This window comes from Haliaeetus leucocephalus, unplaced genomic scaffold (assembly GCF_000737465.1).
Source record: "Haliaeetus leucocephalus isolate CR32 unplaced genomic scaffold, Haliaeetus_leucocephalus-4.0 Scaffold406, whole genome shotgun sequence".
NCBI lineage: Eukaryota > Metazoa > Chordata > Aves > Accipitriformes > Accipitridae > Haliaeetus > Haliaeetus leucocephalus.
In genome coordinates this window covers 9,056,397-9,078,933 of record NW_010972842.1, presented here as the reverse complement: position 1 = coordinate 9,078,933, position 22,537 = coordinate 9,056,397, and the positions used below count along the sequence as shown (strand labels likewise).

At 38.8% G+C, this 22,537-nt stretch overlaps 1 protein-coding gene across 1 annotated transcript in view; it reads left to right on the top strand.

Moving 5' to 3' along the window:
• FAM19A2 (family with sequence similarity 19 (chemokine (C-C motif)-like), member A2) overlaps nt 1-22,537 on the top strand; it is a 52,268-nt gene that overhangs the window by 17,585 nt on the left and 12,146 nt on the right. The window contains exons 2-3 of the mRNA XM_010574096.1: nt 9,607-9,759; nt 10,799-10,923. Coding sequence (XP_010572398.1) covers nt 9,607-9,759; nt 10,799-10,923 — 278 coding nt within the window. The remainder of the gene's footprint in view (nt 1-9,606; nt 9,760-10,798; nt 10,924-22,537) is intronic.

Sequence of the window (22,537 nt, the reverse complement as noted above, 5' to 3'; positions counted from 1 at the left end):
GGGGCGGCTGCCGCCGGGGGGCTGAGCCGCTCGTGAGGGAGGAGCGGGCGAACATGCGGCGGTCTTTTCTCCTTCTCCTCCTCCTCCTCTTCCAGCGGATCAACGTCTAACGAGCTGCGGGATCGCGACCGATCGCCGCTCGTGGGCTCGTCTCCGAACCCTCTGTGGTTTCGTGAACCTAGCGATCATCTGATTTCAAAATTGGAAGGGGCACGTAGGGAGGGCAGCACTCTGGGCTGAGAGGGGGTCGTATGAAGAAGAGGAAATTAGCCTTCAGGCTACCTGAAAACTAGTTGTGCCTGGAGTTCCTGTGTCTTTCGCTAAAGGTTTGGCGCGAAGGCGTCGTTTGTAGCCATTGCCATAAAAAGGCTCAGACTTCCGTGAGAGAGGAGATAAGCTTATTTGAGTAAGACTGGCTCGCTTCTGCCAACGGACTGATTGAATAAAATTAGCCTCGGCAAGGCCAGGAGGATAAAGAAGTCAGATGGCTGCGAGCTCTTCAGGTCCAAGAGATCCTACATGAAGTGCTCCATCTGTGGTTTTACGTTTGTAAAGATTGTGTGACCAGCCAGGACTGTGCCAGCTTGCTGTGTTATTCCAGTAGTCTTTTTCTCTCTTAGTGGAGATAACTCAATCCTTCAGCCCATTTCAGTGCATAGGTTTTGCTATAGGAATATCTAAGGCTCGATCTCACAGGGTCGTTAGTGAGCTCTTCTTGGGGGAATGCTTACAGTGTAGTTTTCCTTGATTTTTTTCCAAAAGGGAAAAAGTCTTCCCACACAGATGGCTATAACTGGTGGCTGGCAGACAAGCTGATGGATGAGATTTTTCTTTGGCACTGTGCAGAAAAGTATGCTTGGCAACGTGACTGTGGCAAACAATTCATTAGCTCGGTTTTTAAAGGCTACCAGAGATGCTGTCTGCATAGTGTTGTCATATGATCTCTGCTTACCATCCTTCACCCAAGTGGTGACTCGGACTAACCAGGTTAATTGCATGGCAGAGGCAGCCCAATGAGAGGAGCTGGGCTAACATCTGCAGAATAAACACTCACCAAGAATGACTCTTGTTATTTCAAAATTGTTCTCTCAGGAGAGAGAACACCACATTGAATCCAAGAAGCCCGGAAGGTGCTGCAGTTAGCAGGATCTTTTGTGTATGTGTTGCCTACAGATGGTACTGCAAAAATAATCGGTCTGAGCAATCAGCTCTGCTTTTTAGCAGTTCACCTGGGAACATGCCCCAAGATGCAAGAGACATCAGAGTAAAAGAGAAATGAAAAGCAATCCTGTACTTTTACAGTAAACTAGTTCTCCGCTGGTGTAAGTAGGACATCGTTGGTGATCTATCTGGACTTCTTCAGTGCCTGAGGTGACCAAGTGACTTTTAATAGCTGTAGCTGAGGTGCACGGCATGGAAGCGTGAATGCAGTAAATAAGATCTCAAAGACCTGTCAATAAGGTGTGTTCGTAGGGGTTTAGGAAATATTTGCATGAGAAGGAGTTGTCCACATCATACCATTACCCAAATCAAGGAAAAAAACCAGTCTGCATGGCCTCTGGCGTGGGATGGACTGCTCTCATCGAACAGGGCAACTCTTCTGCTTGACTCACTGAAGTGTTTTGGCATGTGCCTCTCTACAGCTATTGATCTGCTGATCTAGCAGGTAATCTGCCTAATAGGAGAGAATTATCTTGACAGTCTGTGTACATTTCTTAGAAGCAAATGCTGAGGGTTAAATGCGATTTTGCCAAATGCTGCCTCTGTCTTCCTTGTTTTTTTTTTTCTTTCCAAAAGTTTTCTAATGCTCGCATCTGTTAGAGGCTGGTGAATACAGTAGCTGAGTAGATGTGAAGCTGCTGCGGCTCCTTATCCCCAGGTCCTGCCAATGATGAGGCTGAGCATGTATGCTCCTTAGACACATATGGATTAAAATATAGACACGCAGACTCACACATGCACAGTACACACAGAGCCAGCTACTCAGATAGATGCAGACAAAAGAAAATGCTTTTCCTGGCACCCACGTTAATGCACACAGCAATCATACAATGGACGGCTCAGTCCTCTTCTCTGACTGATTAAGATTGAAGTCTGCTGGTGGAGGGACATATATGTATGAATACACAAAATGGATCACTCCAATATCTGGTCTTAGACACTGAGCCTGACTGGTAGCTGGTCCGAGGTGCCCCCATATTGCCAGTTGCTTTCACTTGGATTCACGAGCCCGTGAGGTTTGTGATCCCATGCCAGTTGGAGGTAATCAGATCTTTTAATCTATCACCAACTAGTCTGGCTTAAATTTCCCTAGCATTCACACATACCCACTCAGAGAAGAGAGTTCACGCACAAAAAAGATAGAAATGGGATTTAACAAGAATGTAGGATAGCTTGCAGTGTTTGCGCAGGCGGCTTAGCCAGGCGAGTGTACTGCTCAGTTGCGCTGTGTGTTCTTCACCGTCCCCTCTTATGCTGTCCCCTTTATTGACTCACGCGTGTTCCTCCCCAGTCCACCCTTACCCCTCCCATTCCCTGCCCCTGGTCCTTCCGCTAAGCACCCCGTGATGAGTCTCACACGATTCCACAAAATGTCTGATGGAGAATCTGACTCAATCTCAAAATTCTGTTCCCCCTTCATCCGATAACAGGTCCTAGACCACTGTATGCAATAACTCCTTTTAGCCTTGCAAGGCTTTCTGGGGAGGCAGTTTCTTGCATTGACTCATCTCAGTGGGGTTCCTACGAGGCCCAGGGGCTCATCACACCCCGTGGATGGCGCTGGGAGCACCAGGGCAGAGTGCTCCCTTCGTGCTCATTAGCACTCTGGGGCTCATTAGCATTCTGGGGCTCCTCCGGACCCCCAGGGTCTTCGTGTTTAGCCAGAGGCCATGCTAAGGTGAGGGTTATTTGGCACATCCTCAGTTCTAGGTATTTGGAAAAGGGATCATCAAGACACAGAAAGCAGCTTCTCGCTACAGAAAATTCTCTCTTTAAAAGTGAAATTTGGTATTTGTTTTTAGTTGTACACTAGTTTGGAACTACGTGAATGTTTTAAATGTGCATGGCATCAATGGAATAGAGAGCTAGATAAGTTTTTAAGTAGCCGTGTGGAATGTAATGATAGTGTAGAATAAGACAGCACAAAATTATCATTTTTTCCTGCTGATTCTATAGTGCAACTCCATGTGTCATCTGGAAAATAAAGCAGCATGAGTGCCTTTCCTGAGATGTACCACAACTGTGGCATACCTCATTGTCACCACTGAGGACACAGGAATTACTGCTGTGTCTGTAATTGATATTTCACTTCACTGGCCAAACAGGAAAAAAAAAACAAAAGGACTACCAAGGAGGCTTTTTTTCCAAATAAAATATTTTTATTTGTTTTGAGAATTTTTACAATTTTAAAAATTCCTTAAGGTTGTCATAGCAATAAAAAAAATTGTAAAAAAATAAAATTAAAAAAACATGTGGAAAGAGTTTTTTTCGCCCCCCTCTCAGGGTGCCAACTTTTAGGTACAATGTGTACTAAAATTTGACTAGATTTCAAAAATAGTTACACTGCTTGGATACTGTGCTTTAATAATCTTAATTCATCATATGTTTCAGTCACATATCTAGACTACATGTCATCATTTTCTCAATCACTGTAATATGTGCTACGTATGCAATCATGAGAATAAATATCTCAGTTGCAAATCCAGATGTCACCTTTACTGAAAATAAAAAAAATATAAATCTTTCATTGAAATTCTGATCCAAACCCACTGATCAAACCAGACCCATTGATTTCAAAGGGGTTTGAATCCGATCTTTAAAGGTCGTGTTCAGTGAGGTTCCTGTCAGTGTGTATCTACCAGTGCTTCTTTGGGAGTCGGTGGCTTGCTGCAGGCCAGAGGTAACGAGATTATGACTGGTACGGGAAACACCTCTGCTTCTCCTGATGTCTGTGCTGCCAGTTCTTCCTCTGGCCCATGGAGCTGAAGTGAAGGTGTGCGTTGTTTCGTGTTCACACAAGCAAACTGAAGCTTATGTCCCCAAAATCTTGTCTGCTTTCTTCCCAATTACACTAATGACTGGTCAAATCAAAGATTTTGTCTTTAGCAAAAAGCTTCACATTGCTTATGTTCTTAGATCACACGACTGCAAGAATATCACCACCATTGCTGACAGCATATGAATAAACTAAATTCAGGTTTTTCCCTGCCAGCTGTTAGGTGGATATAACAGAAAATATTGAAAAATATTGAAATTAATTGAATGAAGGAAGTGGACAGTGTATTTCTTTTCATATCTCTTTGTCAGACAATTTAGAGAAAGCTTGTGTGGAAATCCCGGCCTAGCTGTAGTTGCATAAGATTTTGATTGCTTAGATGTGGCAGCTACTAACCCTTACTGAACTATTGAAAAAATGCAACAATACTGTGTGTAAGTGTGCATTTTTGTGTGAGAGATTTTGCAAGTTTATTTGTATCCTTCCTACCTACAGTGACACTCTGAGACTGATATGACATATTGAAATTGCTGAAGTGTGGCAGAAAGATAACCTACATTTGTTTTCTGTGTCAATCAGTAGGAACAAAGCAAATAGACTATGTGAACAAGAAAACTCACTTTTTTCCTGGTCACTTAAGAATAGGACAGTGATTTAGAACCTAATCTGGAAAATGGCACATTATAACCACTAGTTTTTTTTATTTTTTCTGATATCAGTAATCCCCCCTTACACACTTGTTTGAATATTGTGGTATAAAATAGTGACTAATCACTTGGGGAAACGGATGAAGCAGGTTGATAATCTGCTGATACACTGTTTGTTTTTCCTTGTGGATGGTGATTAAAAAAGGTAGTTCCATTATAATCCTTAATGCGATTACTCATGTGGATATGGTTTACATGAATAAAGACTGCTTATGTGCCTACTTTGAAAGACTGGGTCACTTTAGTATTTCATATGGGACATCTTCCTGATTATACCCAAGATGGCAGCAAGGTCACAGTTTGTATAATATTAGATGTAATATGGATTGAAACTCATGGCTAAGAGTCATTTCCACTCCTCTCCTTATTGCTGATCTGTTGCTTCTTGTTTCAACTAAAGCTTTGGTTTTGCGAAAAGCTTTAAAAACCACACAGACACAAGCAAACAAAGCGTTGCGTACTTTACATAGTCTCTCTGACCTCAGAGGAATTACCTGAAATGGAGTAAAAGAAGATACATTTATTTCATGTAGGAGTGCAGAGCTGCAGTGCCTGTAAGCCGCTATAGGAACTGGTTTCCGCAGGCGGAGGTAATCGTGTGTCCGTGGCTGCCTGCTCCTGCTGCTTGCCTATGGCTGAAACTGCTGCTCATTAGTCTCTGCACCCAGCTGTAGGAGCTAAACCGGTAGAGAACCAACTCTACAAAAAAAGGGGATATTCTTCTGCCAGTCTAAATCCCTGGTTTACCATTGTCACCATCAAATGACAATGTTCATGCAAGCAGGGGATGAAAGAGTGTGGGAAAAGGGACAAGGGGTCTTCTTTTTCTTCCAGTAGCTGTTAGTCATTAGATGGGTTTAGCTGTATCACCCACTTGTGCCTGTGTCTTTGCAGAGAGCATGACAGAGCCTTTTTGATGGTTTTTTTCACTGTTTGTACGTGGCTACTGCAATGATGGGGAACCTGAGGACAGAAATAGCCTGTGACTTTATTTCGTCTAGTCCATGGAAACATGATTTCTTCCTCTATGATAAAGGCCAGTGTATGTGTTAACGCATGACCCGTGCAACTCTCAAGAAAGAAAATATTCAAATTGCCGAGCAGGTGGGTGGCAGACTTGGACATGAACGTTTAAGTGGCAAGGCTCGGAAATGGTGGTCATAATAAACAATGGAATTCAGAAGAATTTCCTTGATTTAATGCTAGGTTTGTGTATAACACTGCATCTACACTAAATACCTTATATTCATATTTGTGAGTTGCAAAATACTAATCTTGAACTGTATCCTGGAACAAACTTCCCACAGAAGTAGAGGAGTAAGGGCCGTAACTTAGTGCTAGTGCATGGTGCAGATACGACTGAAGTTTCATTCACCTGAAGGAAAGAAATTTAAAGGTGCCATGAAGGAACAAGAACAGGTAGAATTTTTATATATTTAAAGGTCTTTGCTGTGTATGTTTAAACATACTCTTTAAGTGCATTCAATTTTATGTAAAATGCAGAATAATAATTACTTAGCTTTATTTTTTTCCAAGAGCGTGATTATGAACACTTACAATTTTGGTGTACCAATATCATACTGATTTATGAGATAGCTATTGATGATTTTACTACATGAAAAATGCTATAAAAGTGGCAGGTTAATTACAGGATATACCGCTAATGGGTGAGATATGGTTATGTCTGTTTTCCAAGTGATGATTTCATAATACAGTGTTACGTCTTCTGGAAGATAATATATACATATATTATACATATATTACGTTATGCATAATCATCAGGAAAACTTCACAGTCTGTACACGTAGATATCTCTGAGTCTCTTTCTTCAGTCCTTCTTCACATTGATTTCAGGAAGGATTACTTGCATTAGCAGAGAATGCAGGGCTGAGTGTTTGCAGTGGTTTTGAATAATGAATTTCTGTAGGATTCCAAAAATGACATTCAGTTCCTCAAACATTTTCTGCAAAGCAAGCAGCATACTTTGAAGTCTGTGCTAGGAGAAAAAGAAACAAAACCAAAATGTGAATCTCCTAAAGTAGTATCCTCCTTTCGTGGAATGGTTCAGTGGCTTAATGAGGTTAATTTGTATTAGGTTGTGGGAAATCCTTTATCTACTGTATAGAGGCTTTCGTTTCACATGAATGTGACAGATACTGTACTTACTGCACTGGAACTTAATTATTTGATAGCATAAGGAGTTGAAATCCCTACATTTCCTCTCAAGGAATATTCATTTTGTGCTCTACATGGTAAATAGAAACTAGAGGATGGTTGGCCTAGATTTTCAATGCCTGAAATATCTTTGTATACTTTTCTAAGTTGTTTTGGTTTTATACCTAGAAAATTTCAAAGCAGCTTTGTTAAAGATTCCCCAAATACTATCAATAGTATGTGATTATTTTTTGTTCTCTCCCATTTTTCATGTATCTTTCCACCCTTTGAAATGCTTTTCCGTACTGCACATGAATTTAAGTGACTGTTTCATTTAATTACACTCTTTTTTTCCCTAAAAGTCTTAAAATGCCTGATTTTCTCTCCCTAATTACTACAGAACAAGTCTTTCAAAAGTTTTGTTTTAGTATGAACATTTCCCTCACAGAATTTTATAGCAGTTCTTTTAACTGGCTTCCATTCCAGATGGCTATTGGTGCACATTGTAATTTGTTTTCTCTTAGCAGGTATATTATGGCATTTCTGTAGACCTGGTAGAGCAGTGTAAAGCTATTGAATACAAGAGCGAGGAAACAAAATTTCAGGATCAGTGATACACATCAGAATACAAATAAGGACTGAAAACTAATCTAGTGAAAAATTAAGTGGGATAAAGTTCACATCCTACCACTAAATTGACTTTCTTTTGTAGATTCAGTGTCTGGGGTTTTTATGTACCTTTCAAAAAATACAAATTAGTGAATTTGTGTTATCATGTGTGTGTATAAGATGTGTAATTGCCTATCAAAATTAAAATTAATGTGAACTTACACAAGCAGCGTGTGTTTGTTCTACTATATATTATATATTTGAAATATATCTTGGAATAATTTTTTTATCATATTCACAAATAAAAAAAGTTATAACTGTTTTATTGAGAAAAATGAATGTGTTTATTTAAATTGTTTTATTGGCATATATACCAGTGAAATTGTTTGGAAAATAATCAAAAGTAATTTTTGCAGCAGACTGTGCTAGTAGCTGTAAAAATATTTGCTCATCATCAAAGGTATGAAAATGCCAGAGATTGCAAAGTTCAGGCAGATAGTATGAACTGCTTTCCTCATCCTCTATTGAATTAAAAATGATAAATAGTTAAAAAACAAAGAAAAGCATTTTTATGCAAAAAGATTTTTTTTTGTCTCCTAGATTTCTGATTTATGTGTAATGTTTCAGCATATCACAATATGCCGGATCACGGGTTAATTGTTCACATTGTGTTATATCATTTCAGCTGTAGTACAGCATGATGTGGTGGAGTGTAATCTAACCTGACATAGAAGGATGCAGCGAGTGATGACAAAGATCGCAGACTGTTCAGTGGACTTTGTTCTACTGAAAAATGCATAATTGCCTGAATGAAATGTTTGCTAGTTTATGTTTTGTTGATGAAGACCCGGAGTCTAATTGCTGCCTGTGGCTTTGCCTCTAGGCATGTTCTTGGGGTCCATAGCCTACATCAAGTTTGTTTTCCTTCCTCAGGCTGATATTGTGCAATAACAACTGAGTGGATCCAGAGATCGGTGTTGGGCTCCTGAAAGCCTGTTAGTAGGGCCTTCTCCTCGTGGAAACTCTCGTTTATTGTTTGCCATTAGGGATATAAAAGGTAGCTGAAGCATTCAGTACATAGGCATTGCATAAAGCATACAAAAAGTTAAACAGCAGCAGAAGTAGAGGACTTAGGGGTGCTGTTAAAACCCATATTGCTTTGCATAATTAATATTCCTCCCTACACAAGGTTGTAGGTCAGTACCAGCTAAAAGTTCAGATTTCTTTCTCCCTTCCTTCTGATGGATACGAACCATCCCCAGAAATATCTTGTATCAGTAACCCCTGAAAATTCAGTTAAAATGACTTTTTCTGAACTCCAGATCCTTCGGTAACTGGCTGCTGAACCAGAAAGGGTAGTCTGGTAGCTCCCCTCTTACCAAACTGGTCCTCTCGCAGGACTCCAGTAGCATGATTCTGGTGATCAGTTAGAGCAGCATGGGTGGGGGTGATGGCTACTGGACATGGCATAATGAAGATTGTCCTTTTGCCTCCCTTGTTTGAAAAATTTGGTTCCCTGTGTTCTCAGACTTACTTTGCAGTGCCAGGCAGAAAGGCTTAAAATGTGATTCCTTAGCAGATTTTATTCCTGGGTTTTGTTTGAGGGCTCTCCCTGTATTCTGCCAGTTCTTCTCTGTCCATCTGCAGGAAGGTTTGGGGATATCATATGAAAAACTGCATCTGCCATGGACATAAAGTCTGGAAACACAGATTCTGAAAACATATGCATGTACGGGTATTTTAACATTGATACACTTCCATTTCAAAGTTTCTCCCTTGCGGAAAAAGAAAAAAAAAATCTTGGAAAAGATACCCAGCTGTTTATGGGAGTCCAGAAATTAATATAGTTTCTAGGTTAGTTTTATAATGTTTCTGCTTCCCGCTTCACTGGAACAGTCCCATACGCAGCCTTCTCCAATTGTTCTTTTTTAGCCAGTGTTTTCTGCCTGAGATAGTTATACTACATTTGGAAAAGAAATCAAGTTTACATTCTTGTGTTAGTACCATTGCAATTCTAGTTTCATGCGTGGCAGATTGCCTTACAGAGCCAAGTTTAATGCATTTCTAATTAAAAAACCCCCAAACAGTATGATGCTACCTTGCAATGTTATAAAATTGCTCATCTTCTTATTTTCACAGCTCACCATGTTAAAACGGGGACCTGTGAAGTGGTGGCACTCCACAGATGTTGCAATAAGAACAAGATAGAAGAAAGATCACAGACGGTGAAGTGCTCCTGCTTCCCTGGGCAGGTAGCAGGTACCACCCGGGCAGCTCCTTCTTGTGTTGATGGTGCGACTACTTCTATTGCTTCCTTTCATTGTGTGTTCCTAGGGGGTTTTGCTGGCTTAATGTCATCAGTGAGAACCACTCCATTACAGTTAACTATTTAAAATAAGAGTAGGAAAGCTTCTGCCGTTTGAAGGGCATGCCCAAGGTGAATGGGAGGAAGACGGGAAAAATGAATTATTTGCTATTACTCCATGGAAATGCTAAGCAAAATTATTAGATGGCAGTGAAAGAGACCTCTTGAGAAGCTAAATTTGACCTAACTAACAGAGTGCCGTCGGAGTTGTATGAAATTCACTTAATTAAAAGTGTTTATGCAAAATCTACATGAGCATATATCATTTTCATGTGCTGCAGTCTTACATTTTATTTATATATTTATTTTTATCATACAGGAACAAACAAGCAAACAAACAGCACAGTTCTGGCTGGTTTTTAGTCTTTTTAGAACAATACTATTTTTCCTGTTCACAGTGCAATATTAATGTTTTACTTAACAAATCCGGCATAGGCTCATATGTTTTATTTGGGAAAATACTAGCTGAATTTTTCACATCTCTTTCTCTGAAAGAGAAGCAGGATGGATTCACCCTTTACATGATCTCTTTAGTGTTGATATGTTGATGGCTGTCAGAGAAGCTGTAAATATGTCATCACTGGGGAATAAATTTAATCAGGCTGTGCTAGACTATGTAGTAGATCAGGCAAAATATACTAACTCAAAAGAAGAAATTTCTGCTTAAAACTTTGAAATCTGACTGAGCAAGAAAAAATGAGGGTTGGAAAGAAATGCTGTGAAATTAGTTCCTGAGCTGCAGTAAATTAGAAAAAAGCCACAGGAAAGAGATTGACTTTGAAGCACAGAGCACCTTGTGCAAATTGAGACCTAATTTCTTATGAAGGTTCTGAGCTGGCTGAAAATCACAGACTAGCTGTCAGTCAATATATTTTTAACATTTTCCTGGAAAATAAATGTTGCAACATAATGTCATATTAAAGTGTCCATTTCAACAACATGCAAATGTGTTTTCCTCTCTTGTAGCTTCAATAGTGGAGCAGAAATGGTGGTGCCACATGCAACCATGTCTTGAAGGGGAGGAATGTAAAGTTCTTCCAGATCGTAAGGGATGGAGCTGTTCCTCTGGGAATAAAGTAAAAACAACTAGGGTAGGTATGATACCAACCTGACATGTTACCAACAAGTAAAAAAAAAAAGTGCACAGGAAATTGGGTGCACATAGAAGACATGAGTTGAGAAGACTAAAGAAGTGTGGGAAGAGAGTCATACTGGGATTGGACTTCCTGGTCCTGCACACTTTTCTCAGCATGCTTTGCAATTGCTTGAACATGGTAAGCAGTGTGCCAGACCTTCTCAGGTAAGCAGTGGAGATAGTAGAGTTGACCCCTTTTTCAACTACCAGTTATGACCAAATGTATTATAATCCGATATGTATTTCTCTCTGAAACCAGTTGCACAAAGTCTATATGCCTTGCTAAGCTCTTCATTCACAGGATGGCAAACAAGTGCATTTTTATTAATAACATGGAATTACCATGTTTCTACATAGAAACCGCTGAGCATGGTACGCATTTGATGTGTCATTATAAGTATGATCTTTCCGTCTCTTATGACTGGGATTTACTAAAAAAATTTAGCAGAATTTCAGTGAGTTCCTTTTCTCCATTTGACATTTTTTGTATTATTGGTTCAAAATTACATTAACAGAAACACATCTAATGTTCATCATATACAATGCCTGAAAACAAGGTAAACATGCTGTCATCTCTGCTTTTTAGTGGCTAAGAGGAACAGAAGAATAACAAATTCTTCAGATAAGCATTAAGCACTCAAACTTCCTAAAACTACAGCATTGTATCTCTACAGGGTCAACACAGTTCTTCATCAACATAAAACAGATTAAAATGCACTCTGAAGATTCACATGCATGTGTGTAAGCGTAAACACCTTCACCCCTACACCTCACCACACATACTGATGGCTGGTTTTGCTTGTCAGTATTTAGCAATTGTTTGTAATGTCAGGCCATGATTTACTAGTGTGGTGTTTAGTCTGTGCAGGTGTTTGAGTGTCCATGTCATTTGACTGAAATCTTCCTTACATAGGCACTAAATTTCTGGTACACCTTGGTTGTCGTGAAATATAGCGTGCACTGACTGAATTACATTCCTTCTGTTCCACAGAGAGCCCTACATGTCTCAGTTTCTGTATGTATAAGTCTTTAAAACATTTTGACATTCCTTGAAGGAAGGATACTTCCTAAATGTTTGATATAAAATTCCACTCCTGAATCCTCTTTCAGATGTGTTTCTTCTGAAGCTAAACATGCTTGAATGCTGCCCACATTAACTTTGTACATGCCAATGCAAATCTGATTATATGCATGTAAAATGTGTATGCATGTATAACATAACCAAAAGACACTAGATAGAATTTAATAATAGTAATAGAAATAGAAAAAGAATTATGTGTGTGTGTGTTTTGAAATTTGTCTTGGCTGCTACTACTTGGCACTATTAGTGTGAAGGAATGCATGCCATTTTATATGTATTGGGAGTGTTTAACAAGCAAGAAGTAAAATGTGGCTCCAGATTACATTTCTGTAGGAAAAAACAAGTCACAAAAGGGCGAGATATCAATTAGAATCACCTTGAGGAGATTTCTTCCTAACATTTTGTCAGAAGATAGGTTTTTGTGCATTGATCTAGGTTATGAAGTTCTGTCCACTGTTAGGAACAAGGCTCTTGTCTCCATGGGCTTATGCCTCTGTTGCAGACTTGCATGTCTGGCTTTTTGCAGGAGTTGGACTTTTCTTGTCCTCCATGGATGGTGGCAATCCTCAGGACTCATTTCATACCTCCTCAGAAGTGAAGCTATGAAAAAGCCAGTCCTTTTCTTTATTTGCCATCATACGTACTGATTCAGTACAATGGCTACCGTAACCTGCTTGCAGACCTGCCACCACTAGAAGGAAAGTACTAATCCCCTTAAATTCCCCACTATTTGTTCTGCCTTCTGGTTTGTCCAGATGATGTACGTTGCCCCCTTCTCCCTTCATTTCCCACATATCTGCAAAACAAACTTGAATTCAAATTTCTGACTGAAAGTTGGTCTAAGTTGTTGAAACCAGGTGGCAGGTGAATGAAAGTCTCTTTCCAGATGCAGGGGGCCGAGATTTTAACAGACATCGTTCTGATGCTCAGAAAAATACACATAGCTATTGGAAATGTGAGCAATTCTTTGTGTTAAGAGAGTGGCTTATTATCAAAAAGCAAGTACTTTTCCCTAATATGTAGTGACTACAATATTTTTGTAGCTCCTCTTTCTGCTCCACAAAGTCTATATAAATAAAAGGAAAAATTCTAAAGTGCTCTGTGGTTTCAAAACCCCCTTTTTAGAGAAAAATGAAAAGAACTGTACAGATTGTCAGTATTAAGAAGTCACGAATAGTAAGTTTCTGATTGTCAAATAAAATAACACATGTGATTATCATGTATAATGTAAAAGCATAAAGTAACAAAGGGAACTGAACAGCTTGGGTGATTTAAGTGTATTGCAGGAAAGCCTTGTAAAGGCTTTCCTGAAAGGCCTAAGAAAGTCTCTATTCACCTCCAAACATTTTCTGTAAGTTTGCCTCCTCCTTGTGCAGAAAAAGTAACCCAATTAACCACTGAAGTACTATCTTCTCTTCTACAGTATACCAAGTTCAAAAGCAGCACCTATGTTTCCACATCTCGAGCTGTTAATATTTAGGCATTATGTTAGAGATAAAACCAGAGGTATTCTGCTTGTCCACCTCTGTTAGCATATTTAATCACTCTATTGTAAAAAATGATGATACCAACTTCTTAATACTTATGGTATCAGTCATTAAGCAAAAAGGCCAAGTGAATAATAGGAGAAAACAAATACATTTTTTAAAATGTGGTCTACTTGAGGTTTTGCATTTTGTCCAGATATGAGGATCTAATAAGGTAATACATTAATAATGGATTTGAAATAGCACAAATGTTATGGTACTCAGAATTCAAATGCTAAGAAAAGTCAGGTGGAAATTATTTACCTTCAGAATGCAAAACCAGGTATTATAGAAAGATTAAACTTTTTCCTAATTTGTCTACATATTAGTGGGAGAGGGCTGACATTAGGAGTTAACCATGGAAAAGGAATGAATGTGGGGGGGGAATGTGTGTCTGAATAAGCTGAGTGCTGAGTTAACTTGTGCTGGTTTAGAATTGACTGCTTAGGTTCTGTGTATCCTGCAGGAGGGGAAGGGGAGGAAAGTCAATGACAATTTTGCTAAAAAGGTAATTTTTTTGACTTCATATAAAGAAATGCGTGTTTGCGTTCCTGACCATTATGCCACAACAAAGTGGATGTTCAGGAACACAAGGAGAATGATGAAATGATTATATGCGTAGCTAAGACATACCGGGCGCATTGTGGCGTTCTCCTCCAGACTGAGAAACTGTTGTGAGAGGAAGCAATTGAATTTTTCCGATATGGCTAGCCTCAATGTTTTGATAAATAAACACAAAAATTTTGTCAGGTTGCCATCTTCAAATGATGACAAAAGTGTTTAAAAAGGGGGAAAATCCAAAGAATATTTTTTTTACCTTTGAAATATTTTTTCTTCTTACAGCCTTTTTCTAATATAGTTATTTTCATTCAAAAAGCTCCCTTGGTTGTGTTTCCTTTCCTTTTTGCAAAATAAGGAAAATGTCTATTTAAAACAGAGGAATTTTCGCATTAGTTGAAAACCACAAAATATAGCAGTATTATGTATAAAATGGACAATGACATTAAAAAAATGCTACGAGTTTGTATTAAACAAAGGAGCCCTTTACGAAGACTGGAAAACAACATTTTGTGGTCAGATAAGAGCTGAGGAGAAAGAATTTCATGTTTCTCTCAGTTACAGGGTGTATTCCACACCAGAGGTGTCTGGATAGGGATTTTTCAAGGGCAGATCCAGATGCCAGGCTTTACTTGTATTTTTAAGAAGAGTACATTGCCCGTTATCTTTATAATAGAGGCTGAATTTAAATAACAGCACGAGAAGCTGCATGTAACCTGCATGAAAGTGCATGCTGCAATTCCTCCTGGGGTCCCGGTTCCCCAGGCATCCACCCTGGGACTACCTTGGAGCATGCCATGGCTCCTGGGCAGCCCATAAACCCGAGTGTCTTTCCTGCAGAAACTAGAGCACAGGAACGCAGGTACAGTGGTGCATCCTGGGTCTCATCTTGAGATCCTGGAGCTGCGACATGACTAAAGAAATGTGCACTTGTGCCCAGGAGTGGGGAAGTGTCCCTGGGCTGATATTTTGTGAAGATATAGAGAAATATGCGTCGATGTTTTTCATGTGAAATAGAATACAATAGCATAGAATAGACTATTTCAGTTGGAAGGGACCTACAATGATCATCTAGTCCAACTGCCTGACCAGTTCAGGGCTCACCAAGCTAAAGTATGTTATTAAGGGCATTGTCCAAATGCCTCTTCAACACTGACAGGCTTGGGGCATCGACCACCTCTCCAGGAAGCCTTTTCCAGTGTTTGACCACCCTCTCGGTAAAGAAATGCTTCCTCATGTCCAGTCTAAACGGCACCTGGCACAACTTTGAACCATTGTGCAGTAATGAAAGAGTACCTTGTGCTTAATGTTTTAGTTTGATTTGGTAGAACTGCTTGTGGAATGAGGCATAGTTTAACACTGAGTACTAAGTTCTGGTTAAAATATGTGGAGTGGAATTTACTGGACTTAGCTTGGGTTAGGGCTCTCTAGAGTGAGATGACTGGCCTAAGCTCTAGGCTGTCTTTTTAGTATTGGAGAGAATTGTTCCATTCCAGAGGACAATTCATTTTGTCCTAAGTCAGATGAATTACGTTCTGGTGGTGCTTGTGTCTCCCTAATAACTCTAAAGGAAAGCCATGATGACTAGCTTAGTGCCTAACATTTAGATACTTAATGTTGAATAGGAAGACAGTGGCTCGGAGACTTTACTCTCTTTGATGTGGTCTTCAGTAGGAGGATGATCAAAAAAGCCCCTTCATTCTTTGTCAGTTGGGGAAGCTTTGGACTTTGACCACTATCAAATTCAATATAATATAAGTTTCAAAAATGTTTATGTTCTGAAGATACACAACTTTGAGCTAAATCGGTGAATTATACTATGATGAGCAACATATCCAGTATCTATTGTTCAGCAAAAATTGGCAACCAGTGCATGTCATTTTCAAATTGACTTGGTATAATACTAATACTAATACTAATAAATACTAGTACTATAAATTAACCCAAAAGATCAGATGTAATGCATAGCAGGTATTGATTATTAACCTCGGAAAATCTCTAGGACATGAAAGAGAATGTTTTCATATAAACAAGTGAAAGTAGTATTTTCAGACAGGTCATAAAGGGCTATCTTTTGGAAATGAGCATCCAGATTCTGGAATAGCTGGGCACCCACACTTTTATGAGGGGCAGAAGGAACTGCAATTGTCACTTTGAAAACTGGCTATTATTTTTAATATGTGGGGAAAAGCACACTGCAGAACAGAAAGAAATCAATATCTAATATATTACTATGTAACTATATGCCAAACCAATATTAGAAATAGAGTACTGCAAAAAAATAAAATAAATATTACAAGGACAGAGAGAAATAAAAGAGAAATATTACAGGGCCAAAAATAAATCCATATTGAGTATATTTATCTACATTCCAAATCCAAATCTGCTTTCCAAATCAATACCAGAGATAGACGACTAGTGTGAAAAGAACAGAAACATTGCCAAGATGGAGAGAAATCCATACTGAGAGTGTTTATCTATATTCCAAAACAATATTGGAGAGAGCCTGAAGTCAGATATTTGTAATATTCCATTTAATCTGATTTTACATTATGGCATCCAGAGTTTAAAAGAAACTAAAAATTGAATAACATTCTTGGAAGAGGAGAAAGTGTACCATCCAAACACACCAACTGGCTGCACATGAAGCCAAATGGTGTTCAGTACGTGCAATCCACTACTCTGAATCAGTGCAGTTCTGTTGCTATCTATAAATACTGCTTACATTTTTACCCTATCTCCTCTTTCTCACTTGCATATGCTGGATTGTTTCTAAATTAATTACAGCTGCTGAAAGGAAAGGCAGTAATTTTATTTATGTTTCAATTTATAAAATATGCTGTTCATAACCCTTTCAGCACAAGGAATGAAAGGACCTTTACATAGTAATGTAAATGTTACTACCTTTACATAGTAATGCTTTGCAGTGGGCTACTGAGATTCCCAGTATCAGGAGGCAGCATTAGTGGTGAAGCAACTACTACCAGTGCTGTCACAACCACAGCTTGAGTAAGACAACATAATACGAGAGAGCTAAAACGTGTCCCTGGATGTGAGAAGAAAATGGCATTTTTCTTGTAACTGAGCCTGACATCAGTGTTAGCAATGCAGCTACATTAGTTGTTGATCTGTGCTTCTCTGCATGAGCAACAGATGCGTAGGCTCTTTAAGCAGCAGCAGAGGGGAAAAAAGTGGAACAAGTATTACTGTTTTTTCTGCCAGAGTTGAAAAGAAATATTGGCATTGTGGTAGCCTCTTCCCTCACCTCTTCCTCCTCCAGGCTTTTCAAAAACAGCAGTAGTAATGACACGTAATTAGAGAAAGCAGAAATTCATCGTATAAATACTGTGTATAGGTTATTCTAGGATGTTTCCGATAGGCCGGACATATGGTAGTTGTGGTCAGGCAGCGCTAATAAGGCAATGTATTTCCCACATGACATTTTTTCAGTGTAAAACTGTTACTAACTTCCATCACATGAAACAATTTGCCTTTTGCTTTGACCACGGTGAAACATGAAATACTTACAGGATAAATCAATGATCTACCATGTGTCAGCAGTAAATCATGACAGGAAGTGCTTTTCCTAATATTATTTAAGGGGCTGTATGAATAAATTAAGAAACAACCTTACTGTAAAACTGCTCTGTTCCCCTGTCTCACTTCAGAGCCCCTGTCTATAGACTCCTCACCTTCTACCTTAATTTCAGATGAAGATTTATAGGAATAATACACATATATACAGTGACTAGCAATACCTTGTGGTTCATAAAAAGGATGTGAGTACAATATAAGTAAGTGCACAGACTGTAGCAAAATATTATCCATGGAAAAGAGTGATTGCACTTGTGACAGCCTCTTTGTTGCTATGGTATCTCTTTCCATGCCTTTGGCTAATCTGTCACTAGGAGAAATTTGCAGCTGTCTCAGCATGTTCCTCATTGCTAACTCAGAGACCCACTGTATCTAATCTGTCATTAAAATAGCAATAAGTGGTATGTACACATTTTCCTAAAAATACATACAGGTTTCAGAGGGCAAATGAGGTGGTAATGGAAATAGGATGCATTTTCTGGGGTCAGGATAGTTTTTGTATTAGTCGGTAATTATTGTTTCGATGCAGCATATCTTTCATATTGAAATTCTTTCATATTGAAGCTGTGTATTTTTTGTAGGGCACTTAAACACTAATCTTTTGGGACACTTGGACATTTTGATGAAAATAGGTAGCATTCCAGCCAACACGTTAACAAGGAATCATCTGTATTCAGGGCTATGGAATTCATGATTTTCTTAAAAATAGCTGCTATATACCAAAGTTACTGCTTTAATGTGAAGTTGGCATGCCTAGTTTTACCCTATGAAAAGATTCCTGTTGCAAGTCTACATTTGACGTGAATTTAGACCTACAGCTTGGTGATGTTCATTTGTAGGTCACAAAAATCTAGACGAGTCATAGTCCTTTCCCCAAAGGCAACTATACTTAAAAATACCCACAAAACACAAGTTATGGTGAAAAGAATTAAAGGAAGAAGTGTTGTGGTGTGAAATGTTATAAGCAAAGTCATAGACTGAAAGGTCAGTAAAACTTGTTGGGCAGGTGAAGATAATTCAAACATTCAACTCCCAAGACATTTTCAGTCTCAAATTTTGTTTAGTTCTTTCTGACTGAGTCCTATGGATATTGATATTAAGAACTGAAAGTGAGGAACATAAAAAGAGAGAATGGGTTAAAGGCAATATTCATCGGTACAGGTCTTTGGAAAGAAGGAGCCTGTTAATGCATTACTTGAAAGAAAATAATTTCTAAAAACAGAATAGTGTTTTTATTTTTTTATTAGCAGCTTTTGCCTAGAAGGTTTGCAATTTTTCCCTTTTTTTTTTCAGTCCCTTGCTGCATCTCCTTGGGAATACACTGAGTTTTGTCTCTAGCTATTCAGAAGGGTTACTCTGGTTTTTTTGTGAGTAGACACATGGTACAAATCACGAGAAGTGAAATCTTTTGCAATCCATTCATCACACTCGCAGAGTGTTAGTAATATATGCTGTGGTTTATATGTTTTTATGAGGGAATAGTTTTTCCTAAGGTAAGACTGCAGCTAGCATCCATTGTAAAGCATCATTTTAGCTTCTGCAGAACCTGAAAACTGACAGAATTACTCTGAAATCAAAGGAAAATATTTCTGCAATATTTAAAGAAAAATGCAAATGGATTTCATTTGCATGCCATTAATTAACTAATCAGTGATTTTTGCAAGCATTACTTTCTTCCATGTGGGAATCCTCCACTCCATCAGTCCAGCCAAGAGGTTTTCTGCCTTTGTCCCAAAAGATTCAACTTGTGATCTATTTTTCTTTCTTTTCTTTTTTTCCCCCAATTTGTCCTTTGCTGGCATGTTTGAGATACTGACGTCATGTCTGAAGAATAATTTTCTGCCTCTGTGATGGAAAATAAGAATGAGTTCTGAAGGCTGTATGTCAGTTACTGGTTTTCTCCACTTCTCCACAAAGTGGAAAAGCCCTGACATCGAAATCAAAGACGTTTCCACTCTCATTTGCAGCTCCATTCTGCCAGTCTCTTTGCTCTTTCACAGCTGTGCAAGAAGGGTTCTTTGGATATCTAGCAATCCTTTTTGCTTTTCATGGAAAATCTTTGTCAGCTTCTACTACCTCACAAGTTACCATATAGGAAGATGATTGATATTCAAATGCCAGTATCTTGTGAGTCATGCTGGCATGCCCTAAAACTAGTGCTTCTTCCTTCTTTCAGCCTCCTTTGCAGTCTCTAAGAGCTTCTTTGGATTATTTCTGCAAGTCAGAAATGATACATTTCAGCTCAGAGGGACTGGATTGTTCTTAAACCTCACACTACCTACTACCTAAATAGCTGCAGGCAAACTCTTGCCTCTTTCCATGGGTATTTGGCACAGGCTTCACAAACTGTCCACCACTGCTTAGTTGCAGAGCTGATATGAGGGACTGGAAAAGTGGCCTCCAACTGTCCAAAAGGTGTTACTTTCAATTCTCCAAAATCCTGTAGTTTTCTTGAGGTATTTCCTTACTCATTAGGACTACTTATAGAAAACCTGAGAAGTACTGCCCTGTTGCAGCTCTGCTTTTCTGCCTTCTAATAGGGAAGGAGGGAAATGGTTAATAATCAATATAAACCGGAGAAAGTCAGTCATACAGAGCATTATGCACAGTCACCACTGGAGGAGTGAACAACTCTCAAACCGGTTGAAATCAGATTACTCACATATTATTCCCTTGCAGAGCAAAGTGAGCATGGTTGTAAATCTTACCTATTTCTCCATAAGAATAATGAAGATAGTCCTGTCCTACCTGAGAACTGTTCAAAATGAAGAAAAAGTGTATTTCAGGCAAGAATAAGTGGAAGATTGGTGTCTAGGACTAAATTACAAAAGAAGAGGACCAACATAAAATTAATTTCCATAAGAATTTCAAAATTGTTCATTTTTTTCACAGCTTGTAGTTTACTCTTCCACCTTGGTGAACACCAGGTTCATCTTAGGAAAGAGACTGCTGCTATGTGTGGAGAAAAGACTCCAAAGGACTTTGTATGTTCTATTAAATGGACTTTGAGCTTTCTTCTACTGCATTATTAGCATACACAGATGATTCCTTCTCAGATCTTACAATGCTGACTATCGTTCATACCCTTCCATATCTGCAGTGAGAAGTGTCATAGAGCTCTGAAGTGGAGATTCTGGGTGAAGCTACAAAATATCCAGTTCACCATGACTTATTTGTATGATGTTACCTGTAGAATTATATTGGCAAGTCCTCTAAAACCAGAAGTGAACACCAGTGTGTCTCCAGTTTATGAAGATGGATATGATCTCAAGGAAACAATGGATTGCGTCTAACCTACATGTATCTACAAACTCAGTAGTAGTAGAAGATTTGAGAATTTTAATGGAGCTGCATATTATAAGAGGTCCAAACCAGCTTTGCCTCTTCAGATTCAAGAATGCCAGAAAATATCTTAGAGATGCCAGCCAGAAGAACAGCAGCTTGTTCCTTCATCTTGAATTCAAGCTTTGTGGCTCAGGAACATGTACCTGTCAAAAGAATACCAAAGGACTATCACTTCTGCTTGCGCCCTTACCAATTCAGGCAAATGCACTGAAAAATCAGGGTAGTTGTTCTAGAATTCTAAGATCCCTCTGTCCTACCTCCTTGTCATCTTTTCAGAGTGACCTTGGAAAATGAGAGCATAGCAAATTTATCATCTTCAAGGCATCATTCTAATTTCAGTTGTTAATAATTATTGTTCAACATTTTCAAAGTACAAAAAAGGAACAGGAGACTTTCTCCTAGAATGCAACTTGGCAAATTTGAAACTGATTACTTGCAAAGCCAATTTCTTTTTGGAGGGTAATTAAAGAAATTACCAAAGTCCTTTTCTCTCTCTTGACATTAAAGCACATCACTGGTACTCATGTTCCTGATATTTGAAGGCAACGACCTCTTCAGAGCCTTTTGGTCTTTCCTTCATTACTTGAGATTTTAGAATACCAGTGTCTAATTGTGATTAGCTACTCCGATTCATTCATACTTACCTTGTCTTGGGTCACATACTAGTCAGAAGATAATGAGAAGATGCAGGTATGAAGACAACTGGCCAGGTTCTTTAAGAGAGACAAATTAAATTGAATACCAAAGCAGGTTCTTAGTTAAATTTCTAGAGTTCATTTTTCCCTTTAATGGAATACATCTTTTCTGTGTATTGTGAAGTTCAAAAACAGTATCAAGATGATCCCCAGTACAGAGGAGTTACAGGAAGTTGTAACTTTCACCTGGAATTCTCCATAATACTCAAGCAAGAAGACATTTCTAATCAGGAATGATGCTAGTAATGTGCATCAGTTTATCATGAGTTCAGGGCAAATGCCAGGGAAAAGCATCAAAACCATCATTTTCTCAAATTAATACCAGTGTGTTATGCTATCTTCTGCCAAGAATGCCACAGGGAGTTGTGACCATTACACGTAAAAAATGCAAGAGAATGACAGTGAAATTTTGTCGTCTACACGCAACTTCAAGCACAGATGGTGGATATGCTCTCTGTTTTGTGTTTAATTTATTTACTTATTAAATTGACAGTACTAGTTGCTCTTTTCCCTTTTTCTCTGATGACCAAGATGGCTACAACTATTAGTTGGGAATCAGCAACCATAATCTTGATTACTTCTTAGTGAACCAGGCTCTATATATTGTTTCCTGGGCAATGAGAAATCCTTCTAATTGTTCATCTGTGACAGTTTTTAGGTGAAAAGCCCTTGAGTCTTCCTTTTCCCCGGGTCTATTAAGACTTGAGACGGGGAGACAGGGATTTTTCGGAAATCCTCCAAATCTGACACCTTTCTTGTGTTTCTTATCTA